This window comes from Sphaeramia orbicularis, chromosome 9 (genome assembly GCF_902148855.1).
Source record: "Sphaeramia orbicularis chromosome 9, fSphaOr1.1, whole genome shotgun sequence".
NCBI lineage: Eukaryota > Metazoa > Chordata > Actinopteri > Kurtiformes > Apogonidae > Sphaeramia > Sphaeramia orbicularis.
This window is the reverse complement of record NC_043965.1, coordinates 25,565,772-25,583,972: the sequence shown is the minus strand read 5'-3', so window position 1 is coordinate 25,583,972 and position 18,201 is coordinate 25,565,772. Positions and strand designations below refer to the sequence as shown.

The 18,201-nt window shown below is 39.6% G+C and overlaps 1 protein-coding gene across 4 annotated transcripts in view; it reads right to left on the bottom strand.

The window, feature by feature from the left end:
* Positions 1 to 11,500: 11,500 nt before the first annotated feature.
* The window catches only part of ebf2 (EBF transcription factor 2), a 28,681-nt gene continuing 21,980 nt past the window's right edge, over positions 11,501 to 18,201 (bottom strand). For 2 of the 4 annotated variants that reach the window (XM_030142868.1, XM_030142869.1), the window contains exons 7-15: positions 17,949 to 18,030; positions 15,892 to 16,033; positions 14,806 to 14,936; positions 14,455 to 14,581; positions 14,270 to 14,358; positions 14,105 to 14,170; positions 13,586 to 13,760; positions 13,312 to 13,494; positions 11,501 to 13,205 (exon numbers count right to left, since the gene is read on the bottom strand). In XM_030142868.1, the coding sequence (XP_029998728.1) occupies positions 12,979 to 13,205; positions 13,312 to 13,494; positions 13,586 to 13,760; positions 14,105 to 14,170; positions 14,270 to 14,358; positions 14,455 to 14,581; positions 14,806 to 14,936; positions 15,892 to 16,033; positions 17,949 to 18,030 (1,222 nt within the window). In that variant the 3' untranslated portion in view covers positions 11,501 to 12,978. The remainder of the gene's footprint in view (positions 13,206 to 13,311; positions 13,495 to 13,585; positions 13,761 to 14,104; positions 14,171 to 14,269; positions 14,359 to 14,454; positions 14,582 to 14,805; positions 14,937 to 15,891; positions 16,034 to 17,948; positions 18,031 to 18,201) is intronic. The other 2 variants (XM_030142870.1, XM_030142871.1) reach the window with 2 other exon arrangements.

Below are 18,201 nucleotides of genomic sequence, written 5' to 3'. Positions count from 1 at the left end.
TCTCTTGTGTTTTAGCTGGCAGAAGGCCACAGCCTACAGTGAGATACAGTATTCTGTGGTGCAGGCCTGGACCTTCCTCTGCACCATCAACTGAGGCTCACAGCAGAGTTTTTTTAGCAGCAGTGTTAGTCACTATCAGCCAAAATGAAAAGATAAGACGAACATAAAACCATGTTGTACTTGTGCTGCTACAGTATACAGTACATGAACGCTGCAGACCATTTCATCTTGTGATTTGTGATGGATCAAAAGGATCATAATGCTGCCCTTTAAACCATATGTAATAGATCATAGCTGGTCATCACAGAACATTTTGAACAAATCAAAAGGAAAGAAACATCAAGCAGTGAAAAATAAAGGTCAGACAACACTCTCTATTGATGAAAAGAAGGTACTGCAACAAAGAAAGGCAGAATCAAATGTTGGATGACCCCATGCAGTAAAACATGAAACATTTATGCTACAACTTCATGTCAGCGTCATATATTATTTATTTTACAGTTAACAGTAAAACCATTGGAGAATATTAGGATTCACAGAGTATGGGTAACAAGTGTGATGGAGTATAGACAACTGAAGAGCCCACATTATGCTGTTGGCTCATAGCGCCACCTATAGGTACCTTGTATAGTTATGTGGGCACGTGTACACTCACAGCTGAACTTAACACTGCACTGCAGCACACAGCCAACTCAGAGCAACAACACAAGACTGCACAGCTCGGAGCTGCTCTGATAAGACAACACACTGCTGAGATACAGTCACATGTCTAAACATATGGAAGGTACCCTCTTCTATACACAAAATAAAGCACTGAAAATCTGTCATGGGCTGACAAATCAAAACAGTTATGAGAATAACCCTGGGTTGCAGTGCTTTAACTTAATGATTTAATGTATTATGAAACCACAAAAGGAGCGGTTTCACCTATAACTGAGATCTGTTCTTTACAGGATTCAAGCACCATGACAGGAATGAATATTATATATATACAGGGTGGGGAAGCAAAATTTACAATATTTTGAGGCAGGGATTGAAAGACAGTGTATGACCAATTAGTTTATTGAAAGTCATGAGAATTTATTTGCCACAAGAAAATTTACATAATAGAAAATGTTTTTATTCTATATGTCCTCCTTCTTTCTCAATAACTGCCTTCACACGCTTCCTGAAACTTGCGCAAGTGTTCCTCAAATATTCGGGTGACAACTTCTCCCATTCTTCTTTAATAGTATCTTCCAGACTTTCTCGAAATAGTTTTGCTCATAGTCATTCTCTTCTTTACATTATAAAGAGTCTTTATGGACACTCCAACTATTTTTGAAATCTCCTTTGGTGTGACGAGTGCATTCAGCAAATCACACACTCTTTGACGTTTGCTTTCCTGATTACTCATATGTGCAAAAGTTTCTGAAAAGGTATGGATAATAGTGTTAGGTATGATTATGACATCAATATATGTTTGGTTTCAAAACAATTGCCGTAGTGCCTGCTGAGAAAAAACAACTAAATGTTCATTGTAGATTTTGCATCCCCACCCTGTATGTGTGTGTGTGTATATATATATATATATATATATAAATAAATATAAAAACACAACTCAATGACAGATCTTCAAAAAATTAAAAGTTAAATTAAATGTCAAACTAACTTCCAAGTGTTTTATTATTTTATAAACTCACGGCAAAGGTCTGGTGGACATTGTGCTGTCATCATCTCCCTCCTGACATTTGCTAGTGAAGCATGAAGAGAGGACAGAGCAGGTTAGCTCAGACCTGAAATACTCCTTTACAACCCCCCCTTCTGTTTCTGTCTTCCTCTCTCACTCTCTCTGCTGGTACAATGCCAGCACAGAGAGCACTGATTGAGAAAGCCATATGGCAGGTAACAAACCAAGGGCAGGCTTCATGTCCACACTGTGCCGTGGCTCAGGCACCCTGCCACCTCATCTTAAGGTCTCATCTGATTTGGCCCTGCATTCTAGGGAAGTATGTAGACTCAAGCTTAGTGTAAATATTCCATCAGCATTACACACTTCACTATCAGTTTATCTATGGTACGAGCTGTTGTTCAGTGAGGTCTCACAGCTGCAGAGTCAGCAGAGAATATCTCCATCACACCAGCTGGGATTGACAACAGGCTCAGACAGTTTGACAGTCTCTACTGTTGTGTACAAAGATTCTGTCAAAGCACAGCTCGGCAGCACATGGACAAAACAATACCGTATTCTCTGCCGTTTGCTTGAGATTATAACAATTACACAACAGCCACTCTCTTTTACTATGTTTCATAAAAGTGATCAAATCTGCATACATTTACCTCAGCAACAGCTCACACTGAAATCTCTTTGTGAACTATTTCAGTGTGTCTCTGATTGACAGAAAAAAAAAATGCAGTTAAGGATTGAACAGTTCTGAAGAAAAACATGTATATGAATTGGTGGGTACTGGTAATATCCAAAATACTTAATTTGGTAACTGATGCGTTTTTCCACATATTGCCAGCTGGGTAACGAAGAGGAGGCTGAGTGTGGTACACAACACGTGAGGCATCATAAACTGATGGACGTTTACTCAGTTTTCTTCTGCCATCTAGTGGCGTCATCGTAAACATGACACAGATCAAACTGAAGAACTAGGTAATAATGTTTAAACACCTCTGTGGCATTTATTTTTACTGCAATCATTTATCTTTTCTTAAGAGTATTTATCTGTTTGTTGTTGTAGAGGAATGTTGTATTTAGTTTTATTTTGAAAAAAGATTAAAAAAATAAATAAATAAAATATGGGTGTAAAAACAAAGATCCTGACTCACACATAATGTGTATTTTATTCTATTCTACAATGACTGGACTGATTGGGAGGACTCATCTGTTCATTTACCAAACCGCTTAATCCTCTGGAGGTTACACCAGCTCACTGCAGAAGCAGTGCCTATAAAAAGTAATCACTCCATTGGATTTTTCCCTTTTTATTTTTATATAAATGGAATCATGGTCAGTATAATTTGCGTTTTTACAAGAAATGAACTTCAAAGTAAATACAAGTTTATATGAATTTATATCAAATAATTGAAAATATTCATAAAGTAAAATAAGTGATTGCATAAATATTCACCCCCTTGAAAGTCACTAATGTAACTTAAGAGATCCAGCCAGTTAGTGCTATCAGTCTCACAACTAGTGGAATGGAGGTGACATGAGTACAGTGAGTGTCTTGAGCTGCACTGTAGTGGAAGATCTAGTGGCTGGATAAACAGTAATCCTGGCTAAAATTATATTCTTTACAAAATTACATTCAAGACTGAAGAACACTCCAAGCAGCTCAAACAATAAGTTATTGAAAAGTATAAGTCACACGATGGATACCAAAAACTAGTTCATGAACATTCCCTGAAGTTCAGGTAAATCCACCATTAAGCCTTGAAGGAATATGACACATCTGCAAATCTACCTGAAGCAGTGTCTGTCACAGAGTGGGAAAGAAGACACTGTTGAAGGAAATTAGACTTCAGCTAAATGCATGACTGAGACTTCAAGGTCAACTGGAAGAAGTTTCTTTGATGGCACCAAACACACCATACCCACCTTGAAGCATATTCCTGGCAATGTCATGCTGGGGGGGGTATGCCACTCAGCAACAGGCCCTGAAAGGCCTGTAAAGGTAGAGAACAAAAAGAAAGCATTTAAATATAGGGAAATCCTGCAGAACAATCTGAATCAGTCTGTAAAACAATGATGACTTATTACGATAATGACCCAAAGTGTACAGTGAAAGCTCCTCCGAAATGATTTAAAGATGACAGGGTGAATGTTCTGGAGAAGAGCCAGACCTCCATCCAATAAAACATTTATGGCTGGACCCAAAAAAGGCTGTTCATGTCCAATCCCTGTGCAACCAGACAGAGCCTGAGCAGTTTGGCAATGAATAAAGTAAATTTGCAGTGACTGCAGCCAAAGGTGCATTTACTAAATACTGAACTGAGAAGGTGAAAATTTATGGAGTCACTTATTTTACAGTTTTTGTCAAAAAAAAAAAAAAAAAAGGCAAGTCATATTATTGCTTTTTTGAGAGCAATACAAGGGAAAAAACATTTTTTACATACACTGTAACAGTACAATGGAAAAGGCTGAAAAATGATTCTTTACTGTTTGATTTGTGCTACAACAAAATTCTGTACATGAAGTGTGATCACAACATGGTCTGATGAAGTGATAACATGTAGACACATTTCGTGTACAACAGTCTCTGTCATGTAAGCAGAGTAACTTATATGCATGTATTATACATATTTGAGTAGGTATTTATAAGCAATTCAACATTATGTGTAACTAAATTTGGAGAGATCAAATTTTTAGGTGAAAAATGTCAAATTACTGCTCGGCAACACATGGACTTGAAACGGTTCAACAGAAATTATAGCAAGTAGGACAAATCTTCTAGATATTATGTTTAACTATGCTGAAAATACATTTTGGAGTAAAATATGGAAAAGTCTCTGTTTTATTGACATGAGAATGTGGTAACACATGGACAACTCTTTACCATTTTATGCATCACCCAAAATGTTGACTTATTTTTTAACACAACAAGCCAGATATAATCACAATGCTTTATTTAATGTATTTAATACTAACAGTGTTATTTACAACTTGTGGTGGTCCATACTGGTATAGGTAAATCACAAATTCAGAGTAATTTCTTGTTAACAGTTCACAGATAGTCTTTTTAAATGTGACAGGCTGAACAAATTTTAAAATTTTTTTTAGATATAATTTTTAGCGTCAAATTCAAGCTATATTTTTATGTCTGAGGCATGGCTATGGTGTAAAAAGTACGATCAATAAAATTGATACCTTTTTTCTACAAGTGGTATTTTACAAAGGATAACAGTTCCATAAGATAGGGATCTCTAGCTAAAAAAGCCGAGTTGATAAATGATGTGTGCAAATTTACTTTTCATGTTGATGTTCACTTTTGCTTGACCGGACCCAGCAGCAGGGAGAAATAAAATGCCAGAACATAAAATTTTACTCAGTCCTTCTGAAGACGATATAAAAATATAAATAACTTAAAAGTGAAGCCACTTTTTCCAGGTTTCCATGTTGAGACACAGAGTGGAGCAGTAGAGTCACATCCAGGTCTCATCTGACAGAACCTAATCAGTGACTGGTAATGATAACTGTCTATCATGCATTTAACCCCTACCTGTCACCTATGATTCACCAAAATTAGATTTTCTACAGCCACAAAACACAGGCAAGGAGAAGATGCACACTGGAATCACAATATGCTGAAAGGAAATAAGATTTTTGCCAAGTGACACTAAAAAAATGTATTAAGCACTGCAGCTTTAAATCAGTTAATTCAGTCAAGTTCTATCAGACAGTGTTCATTCCTGTTGGATAGTCAAGTAATGTGAGAATCAAGAGAGTTTTCCTTTAACATCAAACAGGAAAAGTCGTATCATGACATGTCAGACACAATTTTGCCTTCCTTCACATTGTGACCAACAGCATGCACATGTGGTCATGACACAATGAAACAACATATATGGTGATAGAACAACAACTTGTAAAATAATCTAGTTCAAGACACTAGATTGTACTTGCTGGCTTGTCTTGTTTAATATCAGAGGAAATGTCCTGAAATGGTGAGAAAAACTACTGAATGAAAACCCGCACATTCATGTAGAGCTGGTCTGAGTGACGATGGGGGCAAATACTGAGAAAGTAACTGAGAATTTGAAAAAACGAGTTAATTGAGAAAAGGAAGGAAAAGGAACAGGAAATGCAGGGAAAGAGCCCGGAGGGTGGTGTCACCTGAGCAGTTTAGACCCGTCCCCTTGAGTCCTGTTCCCGTCCCCTTTCTTCTCCCTCCTCTCATTCTTCATCTCCTCTCCTGCCTTTCCTTTTTTCCCTCTGTTTTTCTTGCACATATTTCTTACTTGGAGCTTCCTCTGACCCCATCATTAGCAGAAATATTACATCCTCCACTCAACTTCATCCACCCTTTTCCCACAGGTGTCCAACCCACACCAAAGAACACTCATCACATATACTCACTCACTGTGCCGAATTTCTGAAATATCCTTCATGCCTGATTCTATTTAACTATATTACAGCTGAATACAAGAACATCTGGTGATATTATTTCAATGCCAGAAAACACAAAATACTGAATAGCCACAGTGTGCCGTTACAGTAATTACTGGTTATCTTTTACAAGGTATAACCGGAGCCAAAACAGACAGTGACTCCCCTAGTGACACCCAGCGAGTCTTCACTTTGTGTCCCAATCTGTTCCTTTAGATGTAGAGCCCGCCTCCCTCCACCTGTCTCCTATTCTTCAATCCTAATAAGGCATCCCTGCCAATCAATTCGATCACCATGACAACATTTCAGGTTACACTCCCACCAAACGTCACCACCGCCCCCATAAACAAAAAACATTAAAAAAAAAAAAAAAAAGATGAAGCTGAATTCCGACAGCTCAGGATTGATGAAGGGGAGTCCTGTCAAAGGCCAGAGATTAGATTAGCACTGAAGCTCTCACACACAACACACACCGACACATACGCAGCACTGAGGCAGCAGGTGCTTTTGGTTAAACCTTAATTACATGATCTCTGATTTCTCTAATTGATATGGTAATGACTATGTAATTAATGCAAAAGCAGAAATACCAGCAGCTCTCCTAATGAATGGATTTATTTGATTAGATATCCTCCTGCATATTTATGCATGCTGGTAAACAGAGGACAGAAACACATATAAAACAGTTGTTCATGAGTGCTGTCACAATGTTCCTGCAACAACTACACTGCTGAATGTGACTGAATTCAACACTCAGTTTTAGCCATAAAAAATACAAAAGAAACTGCTTGCAAAAAGCCGTAAACTCCAAAATACTGCAGCTACAAAAATAATGTGCCTCACTGCTTTTTATTCTAGTGAAAGGATTGCTAAAACTGAGGAAAAAGACACATTTTTTTTCACAGGTAGGTGGTGCTCTGGGGCTGCTTCACACATACAGGATGCACAGTTTGCATGAACAAGCATGTGAAGCGCTTGTGCATTCATTTGCAAATAGAAGAGTTTGTCTTAAAGCTCTTATAAATGAAAAAAAAATCTGACAAGTCATACTTGGAGGAGCAATAGAAACTCCAGATACCCACAAAGCTCACTCATATTCGCCTTGTTCTAACAGACACACACTCACTCAGCTACAACTTTATCACCGGTGAAGGGTCAACTGTGACAACTAGATGTGACCCATCTGCAATTACTCTCTGCCTCTGCAAAAACTCGAAGGGCAGATATTTGGGGAAAGACTCCAGTGTGACAAGTCACCTTCTGGGGATGAGAAATCATTTCTCCTGCTTGCACTAAAGTAACTGCTTGCTGACTCTAATATATCGCTCCATATGTCTTCTCCCCTCCTCTTTTGAGATATCTGGACTAGAGGGATGTTTCCTGGGAAGTCTAGTGAAAGCACATGTGGGCCCTGACCTGGTGTGAACAGTGGAGACCTGAGGCCCCTCCATCTTTCTCTGCGTGGGCCAAAAACCAAACCACCCACATGCTGCTGTGGCTATAGGTCTGAACTCTACTGTATTTCCTATTCAGTTTAGTTTAGGGAAGTAGGCGTTAAATATAAAGCCGCTAAAGCCTGTAATGGCTGATGTGATGATGGTTTCATGGTGCAAAAATGCAAACAAATGTCTTTGAGTTGTTTGTTGTTGATTTGGGCCTGGGTGCACTGATGGGAATTCTGAGGCCAAGATTAAAAATAAACCACAGAAATACAATTTTCCACGTTCCATTTCAAATATCAAGCTTGATTAGACATATTGTGACTTGTGCTCCCATTTGGTGACTCGTACATCTCCAGGCACAGACAGACAGAGCTGAGTTAAACCCATTAATGAATGGCACTGCGCTAGTTGGTTAACTAACTTACCTCTGAATAATGTGTTTCTTACGGGGCCACTCGGGCCACGGTTGATGGATGGCCTTACAGAAGCCGGGTCAATTAGCCAGGCTGGATTTCCCTCCATGTCGGCTGCAGACAGCACTGGGAGAGCTCCCACCTCTGTCACGCGGCCTGGCTGTAATTAATCACCAGCGTGGGGCCTTCTCACCTCACACCGCCGCGCGCACAAACAGCCAATACGCGCGTTTGGCCCAAATTACATCCCCACTCATCTAATCTGGCTAATTGTCAATATTCAACCCAGAAGTGGAGAGGTAACAGTCTTACCCACTGACAAAAGGATCCATCGTGGACATCATCCAAAATGTGATGTTGACACATTAACTGTAGGCCTAAAACCAAAAAAGAAACAAGTACAAATATACAAGTAAACTGAAAATTATCAATCCTATTGACTGGATTTACTACATAGAACAAAAAACTAACTCAACAAGCATTGATTTATTTTGAGTGGGGGGTTGTAGTATTTTTGCTCAGCAGACCACAGTTAACTAATGAAACTGAGCTCATTAACCAAGAATCAATCTGAGATCTCCCAAATCTGAACACACACAGAGTTACCAAAAGGCAAAATAGGCTACAGCTTTGGAAACACAAGCACATGTTTAACAGATTTCTTAATGCGAATTCCAAGAGGAAACTAAATTATTTTATACATCCTTTAATTTAACTTGGTAAAACTGTCATTATACAAAAAACTTTCACATACTGCAGGCATGTGAATATATGTGTTATCAGAGACCAAAAGGTCATTTCAGTGAAAATTTAAGCACAGTTATACCCATTGTTTTCTCAGTCCTTTAAAATTGACTTAAATTTCCCAATAGTCCTTTACAATATTCCAGCATGAAATTCTGAATATTTTAAGAGTGCACACCATGTTGATTTAATTTTTGTTTTTACATGTAAAGTGTACAGTCTCTTCTAATATGTTGTAGTTTGTTTACATGTTTACTCAGAGGAATAAATAGGTTCAGTTTAGTTATGTAACACGGCTCTTATCTGCAAAAATTATGTACTAGTGAAGTCTTGCTAAATTTGTAAGTAATTTATATACTGTTTAATATTTTACTTATCTAGTTTAGTACAGTTATAGATATGCACTTGATAAGAAGAGTGTATTTCACAACTTTTACGGTGTTTTGGGTTTCATTTTGCCTATGCATAAACCCATGATTCCAGTGCCACTGTCTGCCTCTGTGTCGCAGGTACATTTTGCACAGATTGAGAGGCTGGGACAGAGACGTCACTCTGTGTTCACAGAACATACTCCTGTGGTCTGGACAAAAGCAGCAGGCTGACAGATGAGGTTTGTGTCTGGGGGCAGGGGAGCTATGTGTTGCTGCTGCTGTGCTCAATGTGTAATGTATGTGTGTGTGTGTGTGTGTGTGTGTGTGTGTGTGTGTGTGTGTGTGCGTGTGTGTGTGTGTGTGTGTGTGTGTGTGTGTGTGTGTGTTTGAGTGTGTGCATGGTACGATGTGCTTATGCATGCATGTCTGAGTCTGTGTGCACCTACACGTGAATGTGTTTGTGTGTGTTTACATATGTGTATATATGTGTGTGTGTGTGTGTTTTGTTGGGGGGCGGTCTCATGGGGCAGCTCTGTGTCTGTCCCATCTGCCACCCTACTCTACTCATACCCAGGGGAATGGCAGAAGGGGAGGGGGATTCATTTTGGAAAAAAGGAATCGGGTCCAGTGGACTAATGGGCAACAATGCGGGTTTTACTGACGGGCCAAAGGCAAAGGACACCGGCTGGGTGTGTGGAAGCCAATCTACCAATCCATTTGACAAAACAGTGAGCTACCCCTGTCAAGCTCTGCCGCGGTTTGCCTAATAAGTCACACACACCCCTGAAATTATGCCTGAAATGAGAAAGGGGTGCACTGTATTTCGCACACACACACACATTACATACACCCGGGGCTAATGTCAGCCTAATGCATGGCCATGCTGTGGCCGGAGGGCTAATTGGGTATATAAACACAAACACATCCCTTGAGAGGAAAGAGGGGAAGGGTGTATTTTGTGCTATATGCTCCCTCTATTGTAAGGAAGACAATGCTGTAGTATAAACATGGATGCTCATCAGTACTTAGGCATTACCACTAATGAAAGATGACATGGTTTTTGCTCTCATATGGCCAGAAGTTAGCTGCTCTTTTGAAGCTGTGCGCTCAGTGTGATGTGAAACGACTCGGTGGCAGGTGGCATCTCATCCTGTCTTTATTCAAACTGTGATCACACGACAGTAAATGCCGTCACTGCAGCCTCAACAACAGCAACAACAAAACAATCATGTGGAAGAGGAGCATATGGCTCCTGCACCACTGGGCAGAAGGAGCACTCAGCAAGATGAATGCTGAGGTGCAGGCAACAAAGCTGACTTTAACTTGTCAAATTAACAGGATATCAAAAGAGAGAGAGGGAGAGATGACGAGGAGGAAGCGGCAGCACAGGCTTTTTTGACAAGTGCCACTTGATGGTGACAAAAGAGAAGCAGAGAGAGAAACGGTGACTTGCTGTTGAGGTCAGCTCATTGGCAGTGTCAGTTTTTCTCACTGTCTCTAAGCAGAGCTGTTGATACACAGTTTGTCCATACATGTATCATACAAATACACACAGATATGCATCCATTGGGTGCTACCCTGCCCCCTCACTGCTTTGAGCACTATGTTAATGAAACAGTTGCTGTTTCCTGGCATAACATTAATTACCCGATCAAAATAGAGTGGGTAATTAACTGCCCTTCTTTACCAGTGCTAATTACATTAGCAGAGAAGGGCCATTTCAGGGGAGCAAAAGAGAGAGGAGAAGGATTGAAAGGAAGAAGCGGCACCAAACAAAGGCTGAAAAACAAGGGAGTGTTGAGGCACATGCCTACTCGTGTATGTGTTTTTAGAGAGAGAGAATGAGACAGAGAGGAGGAGGCCACGTTGGAGGGAGACTCATGTGGTTCTCACTCGGGCCCCCAGAGGCTTGGTCCTCAGAGAAAAGCAGGCTTATTGGAGAGGAGAGAGATGGGGGAGTGTTGTTGTTTATCTTGACATGCTCTACTCAGTCTTTAACGCTCGCATCACAATTAAGATGCTGCGGCTCATCAGCTATGTATACAAAACAGTGTAGCAAGCTGCACAAGCACACAGGTGATAGGCACAGTCAAAAATAGATGCAGAGCAACCTTGAGATTGGGAACCTTAATATCCAGGAAAATTGAAAGATAAAACAGTATGTGGAAATTAAAACTGCGTTCAACTGATAACGTGCAAGTAAAAAATGTTACTGTGATATCTGTGTGTACAGTAAGAACAACTAAAACCAGGATTAGTGAATTTTGTTTTATTTGGAGCACAAAATATAATACACCTTGAGATATACAAATCACATTTGCACCATTTTTTGTACCGTTTCAAAGAAAGATGGCTTCAGAAACATAATATTAAAATTGCTAATAATTTTTAAATAAATAAAATTAACCAAACTCTAAAAACAATTTCTTTCAAATGTCTTCTACTCTTTGTGTTCTTTGTTTTCACATCCTGAGAATGAAGTTTGTGTTGTGATGACAAAAATCAATGAGTAAAACCAGCGTGATACGGTTAAATGATCACCTAATACGCTCCGTTCATTTCTATTGAGCAGTTTGTGCTTTCATTTACTGTACTGCATAGAGACTAGAAACCTATTCTGGGTCGAACATTGAAAATAAAGTGGTAAAATCTATATTTTTAAATTATATAAATTGAAATTTGCAGTGTGGAATGAAATAATATCAGGGCATTGGTGTGACAAAGCATGCATTACAAGTGAAATCATAAAGGATAAGGCTAACTAACATTTTTCCTTTACACAAGGACAATAACCTTCTTTCACTCCGATATAAGGTGTGTTTTGTTGTGCCAAAACTTGAAAAATGGGGATGTTTTTATTACAATTCATTGTGTCTGATTTATTGTCTCCACAAAGTATTAATTTTCATCATTATTAATTATCAATTATAATGACATTGTTGAGATAACTTCATTTCAGTAACAGCTGGAAAAAGGACCATTTTATAAAAACATGTTTATATTATTCGCTAAACTAACTATAATAAGTTAAATTGCTTGTTCTTAAATAAATCAATATATGAATTCCTTTAGTAATAACCCTTGAGACAAAGAGTTTTCCCTTGTAAAACCTTAAAGATCAGAACAAAAAATAAAAGGTCTATTTTTCTGGAATGTAAATTGGCTTCAGAAAGTCTACTACAAAAAAACCTCTTGCTAACTCACAGACAGTGTACACACATGCCATTTAAGGTGTCCAGACAAATAGCACCCTGCTTATTAGAGCTACAACTTAATTCAGAGTTGTCCGTCTTCCAACAACGTCCCGAGCTCTCGCATCACAGCCCATTCGAGGTTTGGGCAGGTGTAGGAAGGATCAAATACTGCATTTGAAAGTAGTCCAGAGGTGAGTGTTGACGCTTTGGAAGCTTGAGGTGAAATTGTGACCAGTTTACCTCCATTTCTTTCATAATGCAGATGCTTCATGACTCTCACAGCAGTTTGGTCCAGTCTGGTGCTGTTAGCTAAGGAGCACTGTCTGTTTGCAGTTGTGAATGAAGTAATCTCCTCTGCCTCTGGAGTTAGGTGGCTGGTCTTTGGACATTTCATACCCCGCCCGCCCTATTCATCCACCTGGATGAAAAAGGGACTAAGAAGTGGTGGGGGCACAAGGAGCAAAGTTACATGTGGTTGCTAATGATATACTTTCAGCTCTCCCTGCCCTCTTAGTGCCAAAAGAGGGGCTAAGTGAAGCAGTGGTCTGGGGTAGATTGGGGTGGGTGCTTTGCTACATCGGGGGAACAACCAGGCCCGTCATTGCTGGAGAGAAAAAAATATACAAAATCTATGATTCTACTCAATCAGGTCTTATTGTACATCCAGCAACTTTTTGTTGTGTCTTCAGTCAAAGCTTTCGAGTGGGTTAGTATGAGGGGTTAGACTGCATTCGTAAGTTCAGACAGGGGGGTCAGATAGTGAGTTGGATGGCTACCTCTGAAGCTGTTCCCCCCTGAGGCTGGGCAGGCAGGGGAGGGGGAGCCCTGGGGCCTGAGGACAGGGGCAAAAGCGCTCTTCTGTTTAGCAGCAGATGGGAAGGAGGAGAAAGGCAAGAGAGACGATGAAGAGCTGGAGCTTCCTGGTATAGTTGGGCTGGAGGGCATAACTGTAGACCAGAGAGCAACAATCAAACAATCAGTCTCATGTTTGACCAGTACAACAAGGTGGACAATAGACTGAACTGAACAACAGACAAATAAATAAGTCCTTACTGTAGGGAGAGCCTGTGGGGGAGGCACTGTTAAACCCAGGAGACCCAGGAACTCCAAGGCTGGTCATGGGAACTGTCCCGTATCCTCCAGTCATCCCTCCACTGCCGCCATAACTTGACTGCTGAGGAGTAGAGGCTGATGGGTAACCTCGTGGAGACAAACTGCTGGAGTTACGAATGTAACCTGGAGAGAAAATAAAAAAGTTAGGTCAGACCTGAGCTTCATTACTGACCAGACCCAAACCAATCAGTGGTTTATGGATTCTCCCACTCACCTTGGCTGCTTTGTCCTGGCTCTCCGATGCTAACACCTAACTGAGAAGGGTAGGACCCCAAACCCATTACGCTGCCATGAGCTGGTGAGCTGGGCAGTGCCTGCAGCTGACTGTGAGGACGGGGAACGCTATAGAGCGCCTCAGCAATGTCCGCCGCACGTTTCAGCAGCATGTCCTATAGGATGTAAATAATGGAAAGTAAGTAAACATGAGACATTAGAGTCCACCAAAAGATACTCCATATGTGATTTGATAGGGTGTAATTATGGGGGGATTGAGTCAAATATGTAATTTTGATGATAATTTAAAATTAAATCTTCACAAATTGTCACATGATGAAATGACTTAGTTACTTTTTAAATAAATCTTCCAGTTTTTGCAGTTGAGGCTTTCATATTTTGGACGAAATACCAATAGCAAAATAGACAAAACTAATGGCTAAAGAGCTAAAACAGGTGGTGTGTCTTTTAGGATAATGTCCTCCACATAGCTTATGTTTTCTTATGATTTAGTCCTTACCTGATTGCTGTGTGGATTTCCATATAAAGCCTCGACCAGATCTGCCGCTCTCTTTAAAAGAATTTCCTGTAGAGAACAGTTGTTGCATTACATTATAATCAGCATAAAAATGAAGCTCAGTCCATACTTCTACAAACTGTAATGTTTACTTTACTAGTCTCTCACCTTGGCTAATTTCTCTGGATCCCCAGGATGTCGAGGAATTACCTTCTGAAGACGTTGGAAACCGTAGTCTATAGTAGGTTCATTCAAAGCTGAAATAAAAACAAATATATAGTTCACATACATATATCTGTGGTTGTCTCTGTGAAGCTTTACAGAAATATAGAATATATTTTCATGATGTGTACCTGTGTAAATAAAGCGTCCAGGTGCTCCCTTACAGAACTGTTTAGACTTATACGACAGTGTGACCTCCACGACCCCAGGGATGTGTCGAGGAGGTGTCTGAACACGGATGGCATGTGGTGTAATCAGCTGAGGGAGCAGGACAGAAAGTGTGTAAAAAAAAAAAAGCAACAAATGATTTCCACCCCTCCTTGTAAATATTTAGGTTAACACTACACCGTGGAAAGATTAATAGGTACACTGCTCATAAATCATCTAAATAATGAGACAAACCATATGCTCTATGTATCATTTCAAAATATATGCTTTAAAATGTACCATCATTAGGCAGATGTTTTAGAGACAACTCCTACCTCACTCCACACCAGCATGCTGCCAAACACCACCTGCAACCCGTCAAAGAAGTTCTCACCAATTACAATGACCATCGCGCCACCGGTGGTCCAGCCCTCACTGGGGCTGATGGCTTTAATACAAGGAGTAGCTGAAGGCAGGAGGTTCAAGCAGGAGTTAGTAGAGTTTATATAGAGGATGTATAACATTTTAAAAGGGGAGATTAAATTCATGAAACTGTGTGAAGAAAAAGAGGCTGGATGGGCAAAAAAAATCACAGCATGCACAATATAGGATAAGAAATTAAATGACCTTAAAGCTGTTCTTTCAAATACACTGATAAAATATGAATTACTACAACTATTACAATTCACTACAATTCATGCTGCAGCCTCATAACTTATCTAATATTTTATTTTATGTCTGCAAGTAATGATTGCTTTCCTGGTTCATTAATACATTGTTTATTTTTATGATTTAGAAATGACTTGGTCTATGTCAGAAATAGGTGAAAAATGTTGGTAGGTATTAGTAAAGTATTTTCTCAAACCAAAGATGATGTCCCAAATCCTAAACATATTTAGTTTGGTGTCATATAAAGCAAGAAAGAAACCAGAAAATATACAAATTTAGGAAACTGATTAAATTTTGTTTTTTTCAATCGAACTGATGAAACAACTATCAAAATAAATGAAAATTGATTTAATAGTTGGCAACTAATCAATTAATTGCTGCAGCTCTAATTTCATTTGCATGTTTTTTTTACTTTATTTGTTGCATTTTAGTTAAATGTCATTCTTTGAAATAAACTATCCCATGTATCAACTATTATTGCCATGATACAGTGTTAATATTATTACCATCTATGTTGATTCTATTTAATTAATGCATTAATTAGCTTAGTTAATGACCTCAGTAACGTCACTGCTTGTGTTTGATATATCATGGTGATTATGATTAGACATTAATCTACCTGCTGTTGCAATTTGTTCCCATCAGAGTGCCTTGCATCAGTATATTTTTAAGTGTGAATGATAAAGTAGACATGTAGTAGAATAAAAAAGATGAATGATGTGTAACTTGGTGTTGTAATGTCAGTGTCTTACCATATTCCATTGAATTCTCAACAGACTCTCCTGGCTCCAATCTGCGAGCTCTCCGGCCATGTTTTGAGTTGTTGTGGACGAACATGTTGTCTGACACTGCCAGGATGTGGCCGTCTACGCTCACAGTGCTGGACAAGACCACCTGAGAGAATGGACGGGAGCCAAAGGAAAGATACATCGGTATATGTGCACCAGTTGGACATCATGCTGTGAGTCACTATCTCCGGTTACAGCAGAAAAATCCCTAAACCATAATTTGTTTCAGCCTACAGGTGATAGTAATAATTCTCAATAGGTAATGTGACATCCCAGGGATCTTCATAATATGTCTGCATTCTGGTGATGACACTGCACATCCAGGGCTCCTCCATCAGGTCTCCATATGGCCTCTCCACTGTCTCGCTTAACTTTTTGATTCATGCAACATGCAGCTGGCTCATCGGTGTCTCCTCCTGATCGTTCAATGACACCAAACATATGGACCGAGCCTCCCATTTTAGCCGGCCGTTAAAGCACTACATGATATATGGTGGCCCTAATTTGATTTTCTGGCCACAACATGTGTGTGTCCCTTCCCACATCTGCCTTGCATGACACACATATAATTAATGAGTGCACACTGGGTTTTCCTCCTAAAGTGTTGATAGTATAGTGTTTTTGAGAGTGATAATGAATTGAGTATAAATTATGAACATTTTTTTATGATTAAAGAAAACTGTCAGTTGGAGAAAGTTATTTTTTAATTGTGTGGTCAACCAAAAACATTTTTGCAATATGTATTTTTTGTAACAGAATAGCAAATCCAAATCTTCTGCAATAAACACATGGCAGTAATTTTGCAGGTGAAGAAGCATAAGAAAGAAATGGATGAAAAAGCATATGTGCTATAGGTGGTGGAAAGGAAGAGGAACCTAAAGGAAAATAACTGTAAATTATCGATCAGCACACTCCTGTCCAGCTCTGATCACCTTTTAACCCACAGATGAGAGTCTTGGAGCGCCTGTGTGCTCATAACTTCTCAGCATGTGTCACATTGCAGGAGTTAAAGCAAACATGTTGGAAGACAGGGAGCAAGAAGGAGAAGAAGGGGAAAGGAACGGGGTTAGCTGGGAGAAAGAGAGAAGGAGAATGCCAGACAGGGAGCACCGCTGGTGCTGAAAGACGGCAGAGGAAGTGAGGCGGGAGTGTCCCCTGTGACCACTTCCTGGGTCACGGAGCATGACCTCCTCCATCTGGAGCCAATCACTCAATTCTTGACAACTTCCTGAAACACCTCAACCTATTTCCTGTACCCCACCACCAAGTCTCCCACATATTCAACTCCTTTCGTTTGTCTTTCCATCACTGTGAGTCCTTATTGATTTTTACTTTCACCTTTAACTCCTTCCATTAGAAATACATAGAATTCTACTGAAGGGTGAGTTTGTGGTATTAAAGACTCTACTTGAGACAGGCTGGATTCAATGATGAATGTGAAATCATTATATTAAGATGGTAGAGCAGGGCAGTGTTATTTTTTACTTGATTGGGATATTTTTACGTTTACCAAGGAGGTCATATGATCACTTCCTCAAAAATTATTGCACTGATTTTCTTGAAACTTGGCGGAAGACCAGGGTATGGGTCTTGGACAACCCTAAATCTTGGAACAGATCCATAAAAAGGGGTGGAGGTAAGAAGTAGTTTTCACTTTCGTTAACACCAGGAAGCAACAGGCTAACAGCCAATTAAAAAAAAAAAAGACAAAAACCACCAACTAACACTTACTAACAAATGAAAATTAAAACCTTTATCACCATGGTAACAGTCAGATAAACCAGATGACCAAACAGAAGAAAATATAGCTCATAATCTGTGGTTTGTTTGTGGTTTAAGGTTATTGTGGAATGTGAAGGAGAGTGGACTACTGGCTTTGGTGGAGGTGTTTGCTCTCTGAACGCACTCCTTGTTTTGAACAACTTGCTCCACATATTCAGTCTCACTCTCTACCACATTCTCTTCTGCACTAAAGTACAAGCAGACTTTGACACACATGCGGTTCCTCCATCTATTCATACCTGAAATCTCCTCATATCCCTGGGGTTTCCTGCTGTCTTCAGACAGTTCTGGTTGCATTTCAGGAAAAACTTCAAGAAGAACCTGCAAAGGTAAATAAGAGGACACATGTTTGTACATCAGCAACTAAGAAATTACATGAAAGAACCATGTATATGATTATTTGCTGCCGAGCAGTCAAAGGAAACATTAATTATTTTTCTGAGACAGGTCTTGTAGATCCTTCATGTTAGTGTGTGTGTGTATACACTTCTA